Source organism: Gekko japonicus, unplaced genomic scaffold (assembly GCF_001447785.1).
Source record: "Gekko japonicus isolate JY-2015 unplaced genomic scaffold, Gekko_japonicus_V1.1 scaffold1811, whole genome shotgun sequence".
NCBI classification, from domain to species: Eukaryota; Metazoa; Chordata; class Lepidosauria; order Squamata; family Gekkonidae; genus Gekko; species Gekko japonicus.
Window position 1 is genome coordinate 121683 of NW_015160268.1, and position 17440 is coordinate 139122.

The following is a 17440-nucleotide window of genomic DNA, read 5'->3' on the forward strand; positions in this document are numbered from 1 at the left end:
TTTGTTCGATGTCTGAGACTGCAGGCTCTCCTGTTTCTCTAAGGTGGATTCTGTCACTTTAACACTCCCATCATTTCATGTCAGATTCATACAAGTGTCTTGTACGTTTCCACTGGTTATTGCTGGAGGAGTGGACCTTGCAATGCAGTCAAGGGAAAACTGTTCTCCGTACAGGTGTAGGTGAAGGCGATTCAGGAACCCGAGGGAGCTTCTCGTCTCGCTGGAAAGATGAGAGTACCTTTCTGTTTTGGTTGACTTCCGTTTTGTGATGCAGTAACGACTTTGGATCTTGCGGGAGAAAGACTGGATGCAGCTGGTCCGGAGAATGCCCACATTCCTCGTATTGCTATTCTGTGAAAGTCCTGAGTGTTAGTCAGTAGCAACGTTGCCTTTCCCCACACAGTGTGTCATTGACAGAGGTGGAGAAATATCAGCACTGCTGTTCACATGAAACATATCAATGATTTCTCACCTTTTGCCTGCATTGTGTGACTGAGTGTTTGTGATCCTGAACAGATACTGAATGTGGTGATGGTGTTTATAAACAAGCCTCACTGGCCTATAAATGTCACATGTCTTCATCCTAAATGACAAACCAACGAGAAAATGTTGAGATGTTCTTGAAGAATGGACACCAGTCCAAAAGCCCTCAGATCTGCACCACTGAAATCTATTCAGGCTCATAAGAAATGGAATATGTGAGGGTGGGGGTGGGGGCTCTTCCCAAGGGGCTTCCTCTGAAACCAGTCCAGACTTTATCTGCATATACCACTGGAGCAGGCGGAAACCTTCCTTCCACAACTCTACGGATGATACCAACATCACTATGAAGCATCATAGTCCTTTAATCCGCAACCTGTTAAATGCCTTAGGTTATTCACTGAATATTGCATTGAGTTGGGCCCCCACCACATGGTGAGGATAAGAGTCATAAGTCATATCTATGGGGATGTCATACCTGGGCATTGTGGTTGAGAAATGAGAGGTATGCCCATGTGAACTGCCCAGGCTGACAGACGGGTAGTGGGCCATGAAGCTGTAGGATTTCTCCAGGTCTGGAGACCCATCTTGCTTTAGGGAGAAGTTCCCACTGATGCTCAGCGGGGGTGTCAGGGGACCCTCGTATGGGGGAGACGTGCAGTCTTGGTGATGGTTGCCGAAAGAAGGCTCCACCAGGCTTTTGAATGTGGGGGGCTTTAGATGTACCACGTGCGTCTCCATGTTTCCGTATGGGGGGCTGGGCAGCCCTGGGGACTGGTAGGAGAAGCTGTGGCTGGGTACCACTGAGTCAGGAGTGGAGTTTTTTTCCTCAGCTTTCTCCATGAACAAAGACTGAGGCCCCAGCTGCAGACAGCCGGCAACCAGGTTGCTGGTGGGTTGGGACAAACCTTTACAGAGCATGTCCACAAAACCTTTCCCTTCTGTTGTCTGCCCACTCTCCAGCACCTCGGACAAAGCCCAAATATAGTTCCTGGCTAGCCTCAAGGTCTCGATTTTGGATAGCTTCTGCGTTTTGGAGTAGCAGGGCATCACCCGCCGAAGGTTATCCAGAGCATCGTTGAGACCGTGCATTCGTGTTCGCTCCCGAGCGTTGGCCTTGACCCTCCGGGCCCTGAACCGCTCCAGCCTCGCCTTAGTCATCTTCTTCTTCTTCGGCCCCCTTCTCTTTGGCTTCCCACCGTCTTCTTCCTCTTCTTCTTCCTCAATGCTGTCATGGTCTTCGTTCATGCCTGCAAGGATACTGTAGGAAGCTGGTCGGCCGTCTTCCTCCTTCATCTCGTCCTGGGAGCTCAGGGCTTCGTCCATCCATGGCTGAGAAGATATGAGCTCGACCATCTCTTTGGGCTTGGCGTAGGGCTTGGCCATCCCTTTCCCCTGTGAAAACGACACAACCACAAATCCAGATAAAGTCACTGATGCTCAGATCTTGAAAATATCTTTGTTCTTTTAAATGATGACATTACAATAGAGGACATGAGGTGCAAACCTTTCTTCTGTTATGCCATATTTAGCATGTAGTACAATCTGACATTTTCTAGTCCTCTGATAAGGTTTTGGAAACTGTTCATATTTCTGGGAAGCTCTCAGAATGACTAGGGTGTCCCCTTAAACATAGATCAGGTCTGTGTGAGTTACAGCACACAAAACCAAACTTATTCCATTAGCCACCTGGTTGGCAAACACACACACTCTCTCTTGCTTTTTGTAGTTCCAGGCAAATAGTGTAACAATAGAGCCAGTGTGGGGTAGTGGTTAGAGGGCTGGACTGGGGCCGGGAAGACCCAGGTTCAATTCCCCCAGTGAGTCATAAAAGCTCTGGGTGACCCTGAGCCAGTCACTATGTCTTAGCCTAACCTCTTTTACAGGGCTCTTCTGAGATGAAATTGGGGACAGAACTAGGTCTTATTATTATTATCATTATCATGCATTGTGTGTAGTATAGACAGGCGATCCTAAGATTGTCTGGCAGTGAGAAGTTCTTGCTCTTTTAGTGTTATGCACCACTAGGTGGCGTACTAGATTTTTTTTAGGGCAAGAGACATTTCGGGGGTGGTTTTGCCATTGCCTGCCTCTGCGTCACGACCCTGATATTCCTTGGAGGTCACCCTTCCAAATACTATCCCAGGCTGACCCTGCTTAGCTTCCAAGATCTGATGAGATCAGGCTAGCCTGGACTATCCAGATCAGAACTACAGAACTAGGTACAGTGCCCTGAGGCCCTTAGAGGAAAGGCAGGATACGAACATATAAACAATGAGGTTTATTGAGTCCCTAAGAGGATGAATAGGTGTTTTGGTGTCATTGTTCATGGTGGTGGTAGAAAGTGTGCTGCTGGCAGGTCATAGCTGACTAATGGTGACGCCTTAGAGCAGTGGTGGCGAACCTATGGCACGTGCCATCGCCCTAGCCAGGCCCAGACCATCATAAAAGTGTCAAATTCTCTGCCAAATAATTTTAAGTAAATAAAAGCATTTGGGATTGCTTTCCTTACTTTGTTTGGATCATCTTAAGTTAATGTATGGGGTTAAATTGACCTGTTGGCACTTTGCGATAAATAAGTGGGTTTTGGGTCGCAGATTGGGCACTTGGTCTCTAAAAGGTTCGCCATCACTGCCTTAGAGTTTTCAAGCCAAGAGACTAACAAAGTTGGGCTGCCATCGCCTGCCTCTGTGTAGCAACCCTGGACTTGTTTGATGGTCTCCCATCTAAATACTAACCAGGGCCAACCGACTTAGTTTCTGAGATCTGGTAAAATCAGGCTAGCCTGGGCCAATCCAGGTCAGTTTCCATAATTTTACTCTGTAACCACAGAGTACTGAGAGAGAGAGAGAGAGAGAGAGAGAGAGAGAGAGAGAGAGAGAGAGAGAGAGAGAGAGAGAGAGAGACCCATAGACTATGGGGCAAATAGATGGTCTGTAGACAGGAGTGAATATCAGAGATTTGATTAACTTCACTTCTGAGCCAGTATGAGAATTGTCATCCTGACCTAGATAGCCCAGGCTAGCCCGATCTTGTCAGATTTCAGAAGTCAAGCAGGGTCAGCCCTTTTCATTATTTGGAAGTGACATCACCAAGAAATACCAGGGTTGTGGCATGGGGGCAGCCAACGGAAAACCACCTCTGAAAGCCTCTTGCCTTGAAGACCCCATGGGGTCACCAAACGTCAGCTGTGACTTGACAGCAAAATACAGAGAGAGAGGGGTGGTTTTTTTTACTAAATTGGTCCTAATATGATCTAGAAGGAAATTGACTTGGGAGGGGGAAAGTTTTCTTCAGCCACATAAACACCTCCTGTAAATAATATGGTTTCACCAACAGATCCCAAAATGGCTCCACAAGACATTTCCAAAAGATGAAAACAGTGCAGGGCAGAAGATAGCTCCCACTTCTGTCCATAAGCCCTGGTCACGAGGAGAAAAGGACATGGGTGAATTTGTGCAGCACAAACCTCCCGTTGAACGTCTGATTCAAATCCCTCATGTCACGGCCTCCCAAAATATGAGGATTTGGCAACATATAAAGGGTTATCATGCATAACTATGGGGGAAGGAAATAGCAAAAGTCATTGAATGTTGAGTGTTTGTAAATATTCCTTTTCAGCTCTAGGAGGGTAAAGACAGGGCCTTGATTTATAATGAGGGTCTCTGTCAAGCTCTCTGAAATAACAGGAGAGGCTGGTCTTCCTGATATCTCTGCTTGTGCTTTTATAACCTGAGCTTCTCTCCTCGTAAACCTCATTTAGCTCTGGTGAATAATGAATGTTGAAAACACGGCTGAAAAAACAGCCCTGGTTTCATGATAATCAACCTCTTGTCGGCTTGACTGACTCATTTAATCAAGCTTAAATGTGTAAGCGGCTTTCGTTTCAAATGTGCCATCCAACTAATCAGTACACTGGCCCTCACCCCATCCCAATGTGGCAAATCCCACTTTTAATATGCCTGATGGGACTGGTAGAATGGATTAAAGTGATAATTGTTGCGCGAATAGGCCGAGTATCCTCCAGGGTCCAAGCAGACCCTAATTATCTCTTAGTAAGTAATTAAAATGTAGGGAGCAGACCTTCCCCCGAAGCAGATGTGGGGGCCAGATTCCTGCGCATCCCTGATCGATGACATCCCAGCGTTCTACTCATACGTATGAACTGGAGAGTATCATTTGAAGGCACAGTTCTCCGGTTCAACGAAAGTTGCATCCTTTTTTAGTGGACGTTTGGGAGTAGTTAACATGGAATGTGCTAAAAATGTAGGGCAGGCAGGTCCCTGAAGGACGGTCTGGCTCAGCTTGTGAACCATTAAGTCGAGAGCCACTCACCTACCACGTTTTGTGGTCCCTGGATGTGCGATAAACCCTGTTACTTTTGCCACCTCTCTAGGGATTTAAAAACAAACAAGCAGGGAGCGTTGTCAAACAACAGAGAGGCCATATTGCATGGGTAGAGGGCTAAATGATGCCACCATGGAGAGTACTTCCACATGGGAGAGATCAGGGCTTTTTTGTAGAAAAAACCCCAGCAGGAACTCATTAGCATAATAGGCCACACCCAACAGAAACTCAATAGCATATTAGGCCACACCCAGACAGTGTGGCTCATTAGCATATTAGGCCACACCCCCATGCCTTCGCTTGGCTTGCCCGGGTGCCCCACAGCTGTGGGGACCCCAGCCAAGCTGGCCCTTGGACAGGCTCAGGAAGGCACAGGGAGGCATTTAAATGCCTCCCCGATCCTTCCAGGGGGCCCCCTGGCCCACCCAACTCAGAGTCGCCTGGGGGGTGTCACTCTCCAGGCCTTCCCTCTGTAGCCACACATGCAGAGGTTTTGGCTGTAGTGGCCGTGGCCAACTCTGAAGCCAGCCGGAACTCCGTTCCTGTGCGTTCCTGCCCAAAAATAGCCCTGGGAGAGATATTGCTGCCTCCATGCCTTTTTTTGGCTGTCAAGGGTCAGGTGACTTATGGTGCTCAGAGGTGGCTCGCCATTGCCTGGCTCCACGTCCCAACCCTGGTATTCCCTTCCAAATACTAACCATGGCTGACCCTGCTTAGTGTCCAAGATCTGACAAGATCTGGCTAGCCTGGGCTATCCAGGTCAAGGCCTCCATGTTTTACCTGTAGACTTTTTTGAGGATATCTGATGGGTCACTGTGAGAACCAGCAGATGCTGGTCCAGACAGACCACTCCTCAGATTCAGCAGGGTTCTTCTTGTGTTCTTAGGGTGTTTGTTTGGGTTGGTGGCTCATAAGCTGGCCTGGCCTACTCTACTCTAGGCAACAGAAACGGGTGAGTGCTGCATGTTTCTTTCACCCAAACACAGCAATTTATGAGCTTTGATTCCAGGATACCTTGGTCAACTTGAGAACCCAAGCAGCCAGGTAAGTCATGTGATTTGCTTTCCTATGATGTTTGGGTTGAGACAGGGTGGCACAAGGGGGAACCTAGAAGGAATCTTCGTGTGGAGGTAACATGGTCAATCTCAGCAGTCCTATATGCATTTTTAAATCCTGGACATAACTTTGGGGTAATTATGGTGCTGGAGAAGACTCTTGAGAGTCCCTTGGACTGCAAGGAGATCAAATCAGTCAATCCTAAAAGAAATCAACCCTGACTGTTCCCTGGAAAGCCAGATACTGAAGCTGAAGCTCAAATACTTTGGCCACCCAGTGAGAAGGGAGCACTCCCTGGAGAAGACCCTGATGCTGGGAAAGATTGAAGGTCAAAGAAGAAGGGGACGGCCAAGGATGAGATGGTTAGACAGTGTCATAGATGCAACGGACATGAAACTAAGCAGGCTCCGAAGCGCAACAGAGGACAGGAGGGCATGGCATGATGTGGTCCATGGGGTCGTGAAGAGTTTGACTTGACTGTGCAACCGAACAACAATATGCCCCTACCCAGGTGGCTTTTGGGGGGGGGGAGAATGCACAGAAAAGTGCATTTTTAAACCCTGGAAATCCTTTGGCATCTATGTCTCTACCCAGGTGGCATTTTTGGGGAAGAATGCACAGAAAAGTGACTCTAGAACATTGTCACCCATAGTAGACAAAAGTACACTCAGTTATTACATACAGTTTGCTTTCTGTCGACAACAAAAAGAAACCTGGGTTGAATGCCCTGAAATCCATGCATTTGTTGTTGTTGTTCAGTCGCACAGTCGAGTCCGACTCTTTGCGACCCCATGGACCAGATCACGCCAGGCCTTCCTGTCTTCCGCCGTCCTCTGAAGTTTGCTCAGTTTCATGTTCGTTGCATCTATGACACTGTCTAACCATCTCATCCTTTGCCGTCCCCGTCTTCTTTCACCTTCAATCTTTCCCAGCATCAGGGTCTTCTCCAGGGAGTGCTCCCTTCTCATTTGGTGGCCAAAGTATTTGAGCTTCAGCTTCATTATCTGGCCTTCCAGGGAACAGTCAGGGTTGATTTCTTTTAGGATTGACTGGATCTTCTTGCAGTCCAAGGGACTCTCAAGAGTCTTCTCCAGCACCATAGTTCAAAAGAATCTATTCTTCGGCGCTCAGCCTTCCATGCATAGACAGCTTTAAAAGGGGATTAGATAGATTCATGGAGGATAGGTCTAGCAGCGGCTACTAGGCATGGTGACTAAAGGGAAACTCAACGTTCAGAGGCAGTCTGAACCCCAGTGCCAGGAGGCAACATTAGGGGAAGGCCTTGGCCTCTATGCCCAGTTGTGGGATCTCCAGAGGAATTGGTTGGCCACTGTGTGAGACAGGATGCTAGACTAGATGGATCACTGGTCTGATCCAGCAGGGCTCTTCTGATGTTCTTATACATTTTGTCATTCCGGTAGTGTTTCTAGCTCAGACCCATTTAACATATTGGGGTCAAAACCAAAACAAAACTCAGGAGTTCTTGAAGAAAACACTAGTCCAGTGACACATTTTAAAGTGCTCTAGAAAGATACAGCCCTTTATGATAACCCAAAGACCTCTCCTGCTGACCTGGAGGTTATTTACCCCACCAGAGAGAGATATATTCAGGGGTCATTTCCTGCAGGAGCGCACAGGAGCGGAGCTCCAGCAGTAAAGAGCCCAGGGGGTGGGCACATGCAACAAGCCCCGCCCCCTGCTCCCACCAGCCCTCAGTCAGAGCAAGAAGCAGCCAGGTAAGTTGCAGAGGGCCCCCCCTCAGCCCCCCGGTCCAAAACAGTCCAGTGGCACCTTTAAGACCAAGTTTTATTCAGGTACACGCTCTCCCTCCTCTGCGAGGACAGATCTGCATGTCCCCCCCCCCCGATAGCTAGCAATCCAAAACAGTCCAGTGGAGCCTGAGTGGTGGGTGTTGCCTTCTGACACACTTCCAGTGATGTCAGGGGGTGTGTCATATGCAAATAAGTTATGCCAATGAGTTATGCTAATGAGCTCCTGCAACTCTTTTTCTACGAAATGACCCCTGGATATATTCATGGGGTAAAAAAGTACTCAAGTATCACAAACGTTAGGAATTATTATTTTAGATGTTTTTAAATATCTTCCTTTGCAATTCATTAAAGTGCATGTTAGCTGTCTAATACCTTAGGCTAAAACCACTCTTTTTGTCGTCCCGTATTGTAAAAAAATATATTTGTACAGGAACCATATTGAGGTTATTGTTAAGGGTTTCTTATCATGCTCAGTTTTTCCTGTCTTTCATATTTATCGGTAGATTTTATTTTGGCAAGCTGTCTTTAGATAGAGGGCGAGGGCATTTTTAACAATGTCGAATCTTACATGATGATCAGACATACTTCTCTGGTCTGGCTGCCTTTTCTTCTTAAATCATTTTGCAAACAAGAAGATAGGAGATACCCTAGGAACTGCTTAGAAGAATTTTGCTGTTGTCCCCTGTATTAGTCATAAATGCCTTTGGGACAACTGCAACCATTACACCAGCCCCTTGCCCATCTCAGACCAACTTGCATGCCTAGCAAGCAAGCAACGAACGACAGACCACATGCTAAGGCAAGGGGCAAAGCTAGGGTTGCCAGTCTCCAGCAAGGCTCCCTCTAAGCTGTGGAGTCTTGTGAGCAAAAATTCTTCTTTGTGAGCTACTGGCATTAAAGTTGTGAGCGAGCCTATTTGCCTATTGCATAAATTAGTTTGCTCTGGAGCCATCCCTTCCTGAGCTAAGACAAAAATGTGTGAGCCGGAGGTTAAAAAACTGTGATTTAGCTCACACTAACTGAGCTTAGAGGGAACACCGGTCTCCAGCTGGTGGCTGGAGGCCTCCTGGGATTATAATTGATCTGCAAGTAATAGAGATCAGTTCTCCCAGAAAGAAATGCCCGCTTTCGAAGGTGGACTCTGTGGCATTGTACCCCACTGAAGTCCTTCCCCTCCCCAAACCCCACTACCCTCAGGCTCCACCCTTCCCAAATCCCCAGGTATTTCCTAACCAGAGCTGGCAACCCTAGGCAGTGGATATGGCACTAAATGACCATAGCCAGCCAGGATTGGATATGGCACTAAATGGTTGGATATTGCACTGAACATGGTTGGATATTGCACGAAAACAGAGCTGTGCTTAGCTTGATGGGTCACAAAGGAGAGTGTGGTGCAGTGGTTAGAGCATCAGGCTAAGACTGACATGAACTGACTTCCAACCCCTCTGGGCCGGGAAGCTCAATGAACCTCTTGCTGGTGATGTAGAGATTTTCTACAAGTACAAAAGGTTGGTTTTTTTTTTTAATGTGGGAAAGCACTGGGGGAAAATGCCATTCTCCACAGGTTGCCAACCTCCAGGTGGGGCCTGGAAATCTACCACTATTACAACTGCCCTTCAGAGATCAGTTCCCCTGGAGAAAAATGGCTGCTCCGGAGGATGGGCTCAGTGGCATTGTACCCTGCTAAGGTCCCTCCCCTTCCCAAACTCCACCCTCTCCAAGGTCCACCCCCCAAATCTCCAGGAATTTCCCAAACCAGAGCTGGCAACCCAAGGTAAGGCCTAGAAGCAAAGGGTCAAGGGGTATTGTGGGCAGGGGTCATTTTGTAGAAAAAGAGGTGCAGGAGCTCATTAGCATAACTTATTTGCATATGCCACACACTCTGACAGTACTGGAAGTGTGTCAGAAGGCAACACCCACCGCTCAGGCTCCACTGGACTGTTTTGGATTGCTAGCTATTGGGGGGGGGGGGGCCAAAAAAGATCTGTCCTCACAGGGAGAGCTTGTACCTGAATAAAACTTGGTCTTAAAGGTGCCACTGGACTGTTTTGGACTGGGGGGGGGCTCTGCAACTTACCTGGCTGCTTCTTGCTCTGACTGAGGGCTGCTGGGAGCAGGGGGCGGGGCTTGTTGCATGTGCCCGTCCCCCTGGGCTCTTTACTGCCGAAGCTCCGCTCCTGTGCGCTCCTACAGGAAATGACCCCTGATTATGGGTATGATGAATGCCCAGTGTGGCTAATGGTCAGCACAGATGAGTGACAGTGCAGAACTTGGGGAAGCCATGGATGGAGGCAGGAATTTCAAGGGACAGAGATGGTGAGGAGGCAGAGACCAACACATTGAACACATGAAGCTGCCTTATACTGAATCAGACCCTTGGTCCACCAACGTCAGTACTGTCTTCTCACACTGGCAGCAGTTCTCTAGAGTCTCAGTCAGAGGTCTTTCACATCACCTACTGCCTAGTCCTTTTAAACTGCGGATGCCAGGGATTGAACTGGGACTTCCTGTATACCGGGCAGATGCTCTACCACTAAGCCCTGTTCCCTACGTGGCTCAGAAAAGAAAGAAACGGTAAGGAAGCTGAAGCCAAGTGATTTGGGGAGGGACATTGAGGGGTTGGCCCTCCCTCCCTTTTATGGCCACACTGCCACCCCGAGTCACGTTATAGATAAACCCATCAAACTGCTTCTCTCAAGATCACCTGCAGCTGCTGAAAAACGCAGCGCTGAGTCAACATGGGTCCTACACAAGCCACAGTCTTAACACCTTCACTTTGTCATGTGACATGCCAGGGCAATGGGCCCAGTCTCTGTGGTCACCAGCAATGCAGCGATTTCTGCTCACACTGGCTTCAGAGGTGTCGGTGGTAGGGGTGGTGGTGATGGTGTGCAAGTGTGCTTGGAACTGAACTTTTGGCATGTTCTTAGGAGCCTCTGGTGAGACTCACTTGCAGCAGCGTGCTAAAAAAAAGATCCCACCTAGATGTACTTCTATTTTTTCTAAAAAAAAATCTGGACACACACACGACCCAATCAGTTAAACAAGTATAAAGCCAACAGTCGTGATAGTCTGACCCACAATCAAACAGTCATAAGACTGATAAAGAATGCTGTTTATGTATTGCAATCTAAAGCACTACAACATGATACACAAATCAATAGAAAATCCTTGAACCAAGGTACATAATCAACGTCGTCTCCGGATTACATAACAACGTTTCAAAAAATGGATCTTCTTCAGGAGATATTATAGTGGTGCCAAAGCTCTCAGTTTCATAAATGTTAGACAACAAGTCTTAAGAATATTAAATTCAGATAGGACGCTGATCTCAATTAACATTCAGGCTCAAAATATGCTGCTATGTTTCTACTGGATCCCGGGCGTCAGACTATCACGACTGTTGGCTTTATACTTGTTTAACTTCTATTTTTTTTCTACCATCTGCATGGGCAGCGTGCCTGTCACACTACCAGAAGTCACAAGAAGGAGCTCTCCTAGGCATGTCTACTGAACATCATGAGAAATTATTGGATGATACAAAATGGAGTCTTGTGGCATCTTAAACGTGTGCATGTAAAGTGCCATCAAGGGGCAGTCAAGGCAACCCCAGCAAGGGGCTATGAAGGCAAGGGAGAAGTAGAAGAGGTTGGCCATGGCCTTCCTCTGCAGAGTCTTCCTTGGTGGTCTCCCATCCGAGCACCAACACTGCTTAGCTTCCGAGATCTGACAAGATCGGGCTGGACCACGCCTCCTTCCCTCCCTGTGATCTTAAATACTAACAGGTTTGTAGTAGTAGAAAAGAGCAAGGTAGCATCTTAAACACTAACAAAAGTTGTGGCAGGGTAAGTTAGTCTTTAAGGTGCTACTAGACTCTCGACTGCGAGGAGATCAAATCAGTCAATCCCAAAAGAAATCAACCCTGACTGTTCCCTGGAAGGCCAGATAATGAAACTGAAGCTCAGATACTTTGGCCACCAAATGAGAAGGGAGCACTCCCTGGAGAAGACCCTGATGCTGGGGAAGATTGAAGGTCAAAGAAGAGGGGGACGGCAAAGGATGAGATGGTTAGACAGTGTTATTGATGCAACGAACATGAAATTAAGCAAACTCCGGAGGACGAAGGAAGACAGGAGGGCCTGGCGTGACGTAGTCCATGGGGTCACGAAGAATCGGACTCGACTGTGTGACTGAACAACAAACAACAGACTCTTGTTCTTTTCTCCTGCTGCGGGCAGACTAACACGGCTGCCCATCTTGATCAAACAGATTTACAGGACCGTAAGCTTTTGTAGGCTAGAGACTGCAAGGCTCTGCTTTGATCAATCTGTTACCTTCTAAGGTGCCACCTGAGAAACTGTTTGTTTGGAATACAGGCTACAGATACCATGATCTATAACGGCAACACTAGTCCAGTCCAGTGCCAAAAGAGCGCCTGTATGCATATGAGCATCTAGGTGGAAGTTAGTTATGTCTTTGGACAAACCTTCAAGGCTGCAATTAGATAATGGACTACAGGGAGGGTAACAACCTTATCTTTACAAGACAACAGGTATGTTAATTGGTACTCATGTGAACATACAGGAAAGTGTGATATTAACGGAGAAATAAAAATTGATCTTATTGAGGAACATAAATCACCGAAGAAGAAGTTTACCATGCTCACCTATGCAAAAATACTGAAGAGGAGAGGATAGGAGAGGATAGAAGAGGAGAGGAGAGGAGAGGAGAGGAGAGGAGAAGGGAAGGGAAGGGAAGGGAAGGGAAGGGAAGGGAAGAGAAGGGAAGAGAAGGGAAGGGAAGAAGAGGAAAAGAAGAGGAAGAGGAAGGAAAGAAGAGGAAGAGAAGAGAAGAGAAGAAGAGGAAGAGAAAGAGGAAGGGAAGAAGAGGAAGAGAAGAGAAGAGGAGGGAAGGGAAGAGAAGAGAAGAGAAGAAGAGGAAGAGGAAGGGAAGAGAAGAGAAGAGAATTCTCCCAGATTAGAGTCCACACACTTAACCACTACACCAAACCGGCTCTCCATAAATAAAAAAATGAGTGATTCCGTCTCAGCACTGCTCTCTGTTGGCTCGGACTGCCTGAGTATCTGCCAAATAATAATGGCAACACCATGGATTTGTGGAAAAGGAAAGAACTAAAAGGAGATAGGTGCAGCTAAGCGGCCCAGGGGAAGGACCTAAAGAAGAGAAAGAAGTCTTTGCCAATTGCAGACATGTGCTTCATACGCAGAATGGTTTTCAGACACAACTTTCATTTACTCATAGATTTCCAGTTTCGTGCAGGAAGAGAGGATGACAGATAATATGGGCTTACATCTCAGTGCTGTTTAGAAGGTGCATTATTAATATTTTTGTTCGTTTAATATTGGTTTTTATGCCACCCCTCCGGGAACCTGCAGCTTACAAAATAAAAATAATAAAAACAAAACTTTAAAAGATATTGTTTTCTTAAAAAAAAAACCTCATCTGCCATGAAAACACAGATCCTAAAAACAGACCCCACAGAGACAGCTTAAAATAACCATTTCCAGACTGAAAGAGTGGTGTTTTTTTTTAAATCAACTCCTTAATTTAAAGTCTGGGTGAACTGAAACATTTTGGCCTGGTGCCTAAAAAAAAAGTCTGGGTGAACTGAAACATTTTGGCCTGGTGCCTAAAAAAAAAAAAAGTAAGTAGGCACCAAATGAGCCTCAAAGGGAAGGGTGTGCCATAAGTGATGGGCCACTACTGAAAAAGCCCTGTCACCAGTTGCCATCTATATCACATCTGAAGGTGAAGATACAGAGAGCAGGGTGGCCTTCTAGAAAGAGAGAAATGGGTAATTACATGGAGATCGCTGAAATATGTAAGAGTGACTAATTATAAAGAAAATATATATAAGGTATACCATAGATGATATTGGTCTCCAGATAGGATAGCAAAATGTAACCCGTCGGCATCTAAGGCATGTTGGAAGTGTACAAAAAACATAAGGACGTTTTTTCATATGTGGTGGCGATGCCAGAAAGTAAAGAGATATTGGGAAATGATTCAAAGGCTTGTAGTCGATATCATGAAGCAAAATATAATCCTTACCCCGGAAATAGCACTGCTGAATATGGTACCGGAGAAATGTAACCCTAATGAAAAATATGTATTAACATATATACTAACAACTGCGAGAATATTACTGGCTAAGTATTGGAAACAAGATAGAGTCCCAACAAGACAGGAGACATTAGAAAAATTGATGGAGGTAGCAGAAATGGATAAGTTAACCTTAATTCTTCAAGGGAAAGATGAAAGTGTGTTTATGAAAAGATGGGAAAGATTTTACAAATGGATGCATAATAAGTAGGGAAGTTTTGACTCGAATGTATAAAATGTATAACGTATAAAAGACTGGAAATTAGTTATGTTAAAATAATTGAAATGTTGGAAGGAGAAAAGTATGTTATATGATGGAAATTTATAAATAAAAGTGTTTAAAAAAAAGATACAGAGAGCAGGGCTTGTGAGGCAGATCTTAGCTGGCAGGGATATTTCCTCTGCATCAATTTTCCCACTAAGGTCAGATAAATGGCTCTGTTTGTTTCTTACCAAATTACTACATGGCTTGACTCCCTAGGCCTCTGACCTGACTATGCATTCACTTCAGTATCACACAGACGCTTCTCAGCCCTTAAGGAAACGAGTCTATGATTACTAATCAAATGGTTTAATTGTATTAACAAGGGCAGAGCTGACACATTTCTTGGCCACTACATGCATCAAATAGCTTAACATAATTAGAGAGACTGGAGGCCTAACCACAATACAGTTTCCCCAGATCCATCCCTGGGTATGACTGACAGGCATGCACTGGGAGCTCCATCAGTACACAGAAACTTTCCCCAATGGAGGGTGTGTTTTCAACAGTCACAGCTGTTCAGAGGGATCACTGCTCCAGTGTTCTTAGCTTGGCACTCCCGAGCTCTGCATGGAAATATCACAAGCGACACCACCTCCATTTTAACCAGGGATGGAAACGGCACTTTTCAGACTCGCGTTCGAAACCCAGTCACGAAACCATCATGCTTTCCCGTGACATAACTGGACGTGTTATTGTAGGCCTGTATTCAGTTGTGACCACTATCTATAGATCAGGAAGACATACAGCTTGATTCGTTCACACCCTCTATGCTAGACGTTCCATTTGCTGTGACTCATAAGACCACCAGTCATGCTGGCCACATGACCACGGAAACGTCTTCGGACAGCGCTGGCTCTTCGGCTTTGAAACGGAGATGAGGACCGCAACCCTAGAGTCGGATTCGACTGGCTTTCGAGCAAGGGAACTTTTACCTTTACCTTTTTACTAAGGAACCAGTCTTTGTGGGACAGCTAGATTTCAGTCCAGTAGCACCTCAGAGACCAATAAGATGTTCAGGGTATGAGTCAAAGCTCCCTTAATCAGATATCATTGTCACTGTGGGAACAGCCATACATTCTTTCTATCCCCCACTCCCAGTCACTACCTGCTTGGTATGTTTTTCAAAATATATATTCTTTTCTTTAAGCGCTGTCATTTTTTACAAGCAGCAAGATTGTTGATCACTGTGTTTGATGCCTACTTCTAACCATTAGTATCAAAGCCATTATTTGATTGTTGATGTGCCATGATATTAAAATAAATACCATGGGTTGGATCCTACATTTACATTCTTTATTACGGTCATGGACCAGTATAATAGAAAACAAATAAGTACAGATAGGGGAGCAATAAAATTATAAAATGTAATGGCATTTAAAATTATAAGTAGGAGTCTAAAAACTTTAAAATACAGAAATGATAAAATCAATATTTAAGATCAGAAATTAGATTTATACCTATCTGCACTTTATCTCTTTCCTAGTTTGGTATGCCAACCAACCAAATTTGGCAACCATCCTGGTCATCTTTTGATTGTTTCCTGCCAGCATAATTGACAAAAGTATCCTTCTATTACGACCTGGAAAGGAGTTAACTATAGGCTTAATCAAAACTTCCCTAATATTATGATATATAATACAATCGAAAATTACATGTTCCAATGTTTCATCAGTTCCCATCCCATATATACAACTTTTCTTCAGTGGGGTTGGATCCTATTATACTTTTCTGCTAAGTCTTCCATCAGGGTGGAAAGTTTATCTCCCCTGGAGAATGACTTTTTCTGATGGAGAAAGGTTTCCCCTGATGGAGGGATGTTGCTCTTTGTTGAATGAAGTCATTTTTTAGGAGGGGGAAGAGGAGGAGGAGGAGGAGGAGGAGGAGGAGGAGGAGGAGATTGGATTTATGCCCCACCCTTCACTACCCAAAGGAGTCTCAGAGCATCTTACGATCCCTTTCCCTTCCCCTCCCCACAACAGACACCCTGTGAGATAGGTGGGGCTGAGAGAGCTCTGAGAGAACTGTTCCTGAGAGAACAGATCTGAGAGGACTATGACTGACCCAAGATGACACAGGTAGCTGCATGTGGAGGAGAATCAAACCCGGTCCTCCCAGATTGGAGACCGCACTCTTAACTACTACACCAAACTGGATCTCTTAGATGAAGGACTGGGTGAAATGGGAGTCCTAGGATCCAACCCTATATATATATAATAAAGTAAATAAATATTTAGCATTCGACTGCAATGAACAGCAAGTGGCTTCCAAGATTCCTGCCTTGAGCTGAAACTCTCTGTATACAGACTACTCTGCAGTAGTATACCTCTGTGCTGCAGAGGATTCCGGTCCATGTTCTAGGATGTTCATGAAGTTCACACGGGACACTGCAGGACTTCACTGTGAATTAAGATTGTACCCTTCCCTTTTGGCTGCAGATCACAAAAGAGGATCAGTAGTGATAGATGAACTATCTGTTGGAGAAGCTGTACGTCAGTGTTGGACTTCTTATGAAAAAACCTCTGGTAAGTTTCCAAACTACAAGGATTCCCTTCATGCCACTCTGGAAATGACCCACAGCCATATCGTATTTTGTAGTGTTCAGTGGTTGGCATGCAATGGTATTTAATATCTAACAGTATTTGATAGTGGATGTTTGATCCACTTGTTTCTCTCCTATCTTTGTCCTCTCGGGACTCTTACACCTCTCCCTGCTGCCCCGGATCCTGCACTGTATGAAGCCATTTGGGTTGATAACATGTAATGACATGTTCAGTGGACAGCTTGAGAACATAAGAGAAGCCATGTTGGGTCAGGCCAATGGCCCATCCAGTCCAACACTCTGTGTCACACAGTGGCCAAAACCCAGGTACTATAAGGAGGTCCACCAGTAAGGCCAGTTTATGACATTTCATATTCAAAGCCCCTGAAATCACCAAGAGATGCCCACTACTCTGATATTTATATTTTGTGATTATTATTTTTTAAATCTCAATTAAAAAACGTTACTTGAATTTTGGCTTCAAAATTGCTTCCTTAAGCCCAATGGGATTTAGAAAATATGCCAAATTCCAAATATTTGCAGATATTTCCACTACAGTTTGGAGGGAGGGCTTGTATATTACCAGTACCTACATTGGGATTCTCTACATATACACTCCCCTTTGGGATCTCTGATGGTGGAGTCCAGCCCAATCAAAGTCCGGCAGGCTGCTTCATCTCCTCCCTTCCATTCTGTTGTTACCAAGTGCAATTCCATTCATTTCTGCACGATAAAGTAGAAGTGTACATCTGGGAGTACACCAGCGGTGACTCCGTATCTTCAACTGGGGGCTCTTTCTGCTTTTCTAGGGTACTTATGGTCTTGCAATGGATATAGATAACACATCAGTCTTGCAAT

General features: G+C 45.6%; 1 protein-coding gene across 1 annotated transcript; it reads right to left on the reverse strand.

Annotated features, from left to right (window-relative positions):
- Nucleotides 1–873: 873 nt before the first annotated feature.
- NEUROD4 (neuronal differentiation 4) lies at nt 874–1866 on the reverse strand. The gene has a single exon (XM_015415129.1). The coding sequence runs from the start codon at nt 1864–1866 to the stop codon at nt 874–876; it is 993 nt and encodes a 330-aa protein (XP_015270615.1).
- Nucleotides 1867–17440: the final 15574 nt, after the last annotated feature.